Source organism: Danio rerio, chromosome 2 (assembly GCF_049306965.1).
Source record: "Danio rerio strain Tuebingen ecotype United States chromosome 2, GRCz12tu, whole genome shotgun sequence".
Lineage (NCBI taxonomy): Eukaryota > Metazoa > Chordata > Actinopteri > Cypriniformes > Danionidae > Danio > Danio rerio.
In genome coordinates, this window is record NC_133177.1 from 266,837 (window position 1) to 272,500 (window position 5,664).

Here is a 5,664-nt window from a genome sequence, read left to right on the forward strand (position 1 = left end):
TTGTTGAGGGCGACAGAATACTCTGGTAAAAGTCTAGAAGAGTTGTGCGTCACCCAGCGCTGTCTACCCTCTTCTCCAACTGTGTGTGTGTGTGTGTGTGTGTGTGTGTGTGTGTTTCTCTGTGTGAGCGACAGATGGCAGTAACACTCTTCAGATCTCCAACTCATCTGCGTCAGCCCGCCGACATGAACTCCCTCAACATTTAACTTGACATCTATATTCATTTAAATGACTTCCAATGAGCGAAATCATCCGCGAGACTGATTCCCTGCTCATAACCCGCGCTCGCGGTCACTGAGGGACAAACGCTGAGGGAGAAGCGCACGAGTTGGCGGACATTTATTTGAGATGTGATAAGCGCAGTGAGGAGCTCAGCTTTCCGAGTGTGTTTACCGCTGACTGCTGCTGATTTAGTACCGTCACACACACACACACACACACACACACACACACACACACGGTGAAGAAGAGAGTGACGCACCAACAAAAACAAACGCGCGGGGCATCACGGGAAATGCAGTTCTACACCACAGCGACGTACATTCGATTCGTTTCGGTTTGTGGACACAAAATCTAGAATGGACAATAATGGATTTGATTTGAGAACAAAAACGTGAAGGTAAATCATAATAAAATACACACGCGATGCGATTAGTCTCCGAATGCTCCTGCGTCGGGGGCGTTGACTGGTTCTCGTCTCGCGAGACTTGCGTGAAGCGCCGCGCTTCCTTGCTGTATTTCACTCATCAACACACAGAACGCAGCAGCGCTTCAGGAACGACTGCCTTTAGTCGGAAACATCCGTTTAACACTAATATACTCGATATATCACCGTCACCGAATGATCGCCGAGTTCCACACGGGATATTCAACATCATCGTCATCATCCTTTCTGGAGCAGCTTCGTCCTCAAGTCTCGCGATGATCTTCCCTCTTCCTGTAAGTGGACGCCTCTTGTTTTGTTTTCTGACATTCGTGTGTGGATTACCCGCAGAACAGCGCAGATGTGCAGCACAGAATCTCAATTAACTCGAAAACCCATGTTTGTGTGTCGTTTCAGTGCGCCGTGACCGAACTCTCGCGCCTTTCTCTCTCGCGAGATTTACGCCGTTCTCTCTCAGACTCCATGATCTGCTGTCGAGCGGCGCGGCACGGCGCGATCCTCCCCGCGCGCATGGACTAACGGCGAGGATGGAGAGCGCGAAAGCGAAGAAGAGCGTGTGCGTGCGAGCCGAGGATGAGGAGGAGGATGAAGAGCAGAGCGCGTCGAGCAGCCCGATCTCCGCAGAGCCCCTGAGAGCCTGCTCCAGCCTGAGGAAGAGGAGGGTGAAGAGGCATCCGTCCAGCCTGGTGTCCGGGCCCCTGTCCCTGCGGCCCCGTCCCCGCCCCGGGCCCCTGCTGCAGCCGAGTGACCGTCAGTGGGTGCGTGTGGACCTGCGGCGCGGCTCGGTGCATGTGCACCCCCGTCTGCAGGTGTGGGCTCCGCCGCCGCCACCGCGGCCCGTCCTGTGCACCGTGGACTGCACCGCACTGGAGATCGCCCAGCGGCTCCAGCAGAGCAGCGGTTCTGTCCTGCGGCTCCGGGGCCCGCCGTGCGCCGACCTCCCTGACTCCTGTGACCCGCTCAGACTGCCACACAACGGGGCCGAGGGCCTGCAGGACCGGCTGCTGCTGCTGGAGAGGGACCCGCGGTACCCGCAGCCGGAGTTTGAGCTCTTCACACACTCGGCGTCTCCGCAGGACGAGGACTCCAAGCGCTTCTCGGATGTGGACAGCAGCAGTGTGTGTGAGGATCTGGGGCCCGGGGCCCACTTCGGCCAGCACCGCGACTCCCTGAGCGATGATATGATCCTGGGGACGGAGGCGTGTGCGCTGAGTCCTGTGGAGGGCCTGGATCCGTACGGCAGCTCCTCTGATGAGCTGGAGCTGGACCCGGGGCCCACAGCGGCCCCCAGCGCTTCTCACACTGCAGACTCGGGCCCCGCTGACCCCAGTGCTCCCGAGGATGCAGAGTCGGGCCCGGCGCTGTATGTCCAGCTGCACGGCGAGGCCGCACGCCGCCTGGGCCCCGAGGAGCGGCCCCTGCAGATCCAGAATGACTTCCTCTGTAAGCTGGGCTTTAAGGACCCGTGGCGCGTGCAGGAGGAGGGCATGAACACCGAGCTGGGCTCACTGCTGCGCTTCTACGCAGGTAACACTAAACACACACTACAGCACACGGCTCACACTCACATCTGCACACTTTAGTTCCGGCCCCAATGGACCCTTTGCTCATCAAGTACACATCAAACAGGAGAGTACAGCACATCATTAATACAATACTGTTAGCTGACATAATGACAGAAGCACTCCAGGATAGTGTGATCCAGACCGTCAGGAGGAGGAGAACAATAGTGTGAGACTGATAACGGCAGCCGGAGGAGAGAATAACGGCAGGTTTACTGCCCCCCCCACACACACACACACACACCTCACACACGGGAGTTTGATGATGTAACACACACATAAACGCATGTCAATGTGCACACGCTTATTTAAAAATCTGAATATCTAACACTTTCAAGAGTTGAAGATGCTGATGAGTGTTGAACGTGTCAGAACACTGATGTGGAAAGGGTCCATCACACACCTGATCACACTGATGCGGTGCTGCAGGTGAGTGTGTTGGAACTAAACTCTGCAGGACTGGGTTGGACCGGGCTGCATGACATGGCATTGCAATATTTTGTTTTTCAGTGATGTATATTCCAGTTTCACCTTGGCATGGGCTGGTGTTAGATTCTGACGGTTTGATGACCCAGGATAAAATTATCGTGGTTTCGCTGTACAGATATTTTCTTTTTAAGTGTCTGCATAAAAACACAAACTTTTTACTCTTCTGAACACAGCATATTTTATTTTGAGAAACATTTCTAATATTTTGGAGCAGTGAACACGTCAGGCTAAATAACTCAAATGAATGATTGACCTCTGCTGTCTTCATTAAATCTAAAACTCTGATTTCTTTATGTAAAATGGCATCTTTGAATGTGTTTTCTGCTGTCCTAAAAACATAAATAAGAAATTCTACACATACATTATGAACGGTATCGCAGAAAATGTTGATGCTTTTAAAACCTTGACTTTTCCTAACCGCAGTATACCCGGTTATCATCCCATGCCCAGTTCACCACATGGCCTGAAGAGCTCTATTTGGGGGAAAAGTCTTGAATTTGGATTGATTGTGGGGATTTTGTAAGGGTGTAAATCATGCATAAAAATGAAAACTAAGTCGACGCAATAGCCTAGTGGTTAGCGTGTCGACATATGATGCAGGAGCGTGTCAAGGCGTCCCGAGATCGAATCCCAGCTCGAGGACATTTACCTACCCTAACCCCTCTCTCTCTCTCTACAACTTCGCTTCCTGTCTAAATACTGTCCTGTCTAATAAAGGCAAAAAAGGCCAAAAATAAATCTTTAAAAAAATAATAATAAAATAAATAAATAAATAACTAAATTACAGCAGGCAGAATTACAACAGAGCAAAGCACAACACAGTGAAATAAACGAGCTTTATGGCATCAGGAGAGTCAAACAGTCTTCAGGGACTGACTAAGAAAAAGTCAAATAACACTGTAAAGTCTTCATTCATTCATTCATTCATTCATTTTCTTTTTAGCTTAGTTTTTTATTCATCAGGGGTCGCCACAGTGGAATGAACCGCCAACTTATCTTGCATATGTTTTACACAGTGGATGCACTTCCATCACTGGAAAACACACACACACACAAACACACACACACACACACACACTCATACAGTACGGCCAGTGTAGTTGATCAGTTCCCCTATAGCGCATGTGTTTGGACTGTGGGGGAAACCGGAGCACCCGGAGGAAACCCACACCAACACGGGGAGAACATGCAAACTCCACACAGAAACACCAACTGACCCAGCCCAGACTCGAACCAGTGACCTTCTTGCTATGAGGCGATTGTTCTTCCCTCTGCGCTGCTCTGTGAAGTCATCATTTGATTTAATATTCAGTAAAAGTAATCTCCAGTAACCTGCAGATGTGTGTGTGTGTGTGTGTGTGTGTGTGTGTGTGTGTGTGTGTGTGTGTGTGTGTGAATGCTTTACGCTCTCCTGGAATGCCTGTGAAACACACACAGATGATGGAGCTCTGCTTATACTCTGCTCTGACTCCACAAAGCTCATGTGCTCATCTGTTCTGCTGATCAACTCTAATCCTGACTCCACACTGCAGATCCTGGCATCTGACTATTGTGCACACACACACATTGCCGTATGCAAAACCATAAATCATGCAGCCCTAAAACACACACACACACACACACACACACACACACCTGGATGTAGAGTAGCAGCAGCGGCGGCTGGACTGATGATCAGACATGGTTCTGGGCATGGCAGTGTTGTGCTTTCTCTGAGTTGAGCTCATCTCTACAGCTGTAGTGCTGCTCTGTGCAGATTGAGTCACAGCAGCTCAACACAGACAGAGTTCTGCTAAACTGAATCTGCCGGCTGATGTGGACCGTTTGGAGTGTAGAAGTGGACAGTTAAACACAGTGAAAGTCTTCTTAAAGCTCACCGTTCAGCCTTAAAGGTCCAGTCAAGTGCTTTGACGGGCATCTTTACTCGATGTTTGACTTGATCTCAATCAAAACATGAAGAGAGGGCGGGACATAGCAAAGCCCCTCCCCTTTTTAAAAAAGCAGCCAATAGCATTTTGTTTTATCACAGCTCTACCAGTGAGAGTGGTCATCAAATGAACAGCCAATGAGAAGCGTCTTAAAGGGGGCGGGGCATGTCAGACACTAGAGAGCCATTGATTGGTCATGATGTGATGAGGAACTGAGGTATGAGGAGACGTGAGGAAACCGCTGGTCCATTCAGTGTTACATCTTCTACATGTGAATTTTAGGACTGTTTTGAGCACATTAGCTTATAGATATCCCAAAAAACAAACAATACTGATACTAACATCTAAACAAACTTTATTTTAATCCATGGGAACTGTAAATGATCATCCTTCACTCGTCCTCCACCTGTTCCTGAACTGAGTCTCTCTCTTCTGTTGAACACAAATGATTTAAAGACACCATTCACCATCAAATGAAAATTTCCTCCTCATTTACTCTGGTGTTTTTAACCCTTTATAAGTTTTTTTATCCTGCTGAACACGCGTGAAGATATTCTGGAGAATGCTGGAGGCGGCAGGAACATGCAATACTCAGTTTCTCTCCAGCGTTCTTCAGAATATCTTCGCGCGTGTTCAGCAGAAGAGAGAAACTCACCCAGGTTTGGAACAGACGAGTGAATGAGGACAGAGGTTAGATGTGTGGGTGAACTGCCCCTTTAAAAATGACTTGATTCAACTTAAAAACTGAAGGCAGCAACACATTTTCCAGTGTAAACCCCCGTAGCAGATCTCTCACATAACGCACCACTAGAAGATCACACAAGATCTGACTTTACTAACTATATTAAACACACATCATCTCAGCATATGCGCATTACTGAATAATATTAGTCTTAATATCTGCTGCAAGACCACAACACCAGTCATAAGTGTCATTAGATGCACAAGTTCATTCATTCATTCTCCTTCAGCTGAGTCCCTTTATTTATCAGGGGTCGCCACAGTGGAATGAACCAACAAC

At 48.9% G+C, this 5,664-nt stretch overlaps 1 protein-coding gene across 2 annotated transcripts in view; it reads left to right on the top strand.

The window, feature by feature from the left end:
• The first annotated feature begins 721 nt into the window (after positions 1–721).
• Positions 722–5,664, top strand: part of phlpp1 (PH domain and leucine rich repeat protein phosphatase 1) — a 25,611-nt gene continuing 20,668 nt past the window's right edge. For both annotated transcript variants that reach the window (XM_073921795.1, XM_073921797.1), the window contains exons 1-2: positions 722–939; positions 1,061–2,191. In XM_073921795.1, coding sequence (XP_073777896.1) covers positions 1,192–2,191 — 1,000 coding nt within the window. In that variant the 5' untranslated portion in view covers positions 722–939; positions 1,061–1,191. The remainder of the gene's footprint in view (positions 940–1,060; positions 2,192–5,664) is intronic.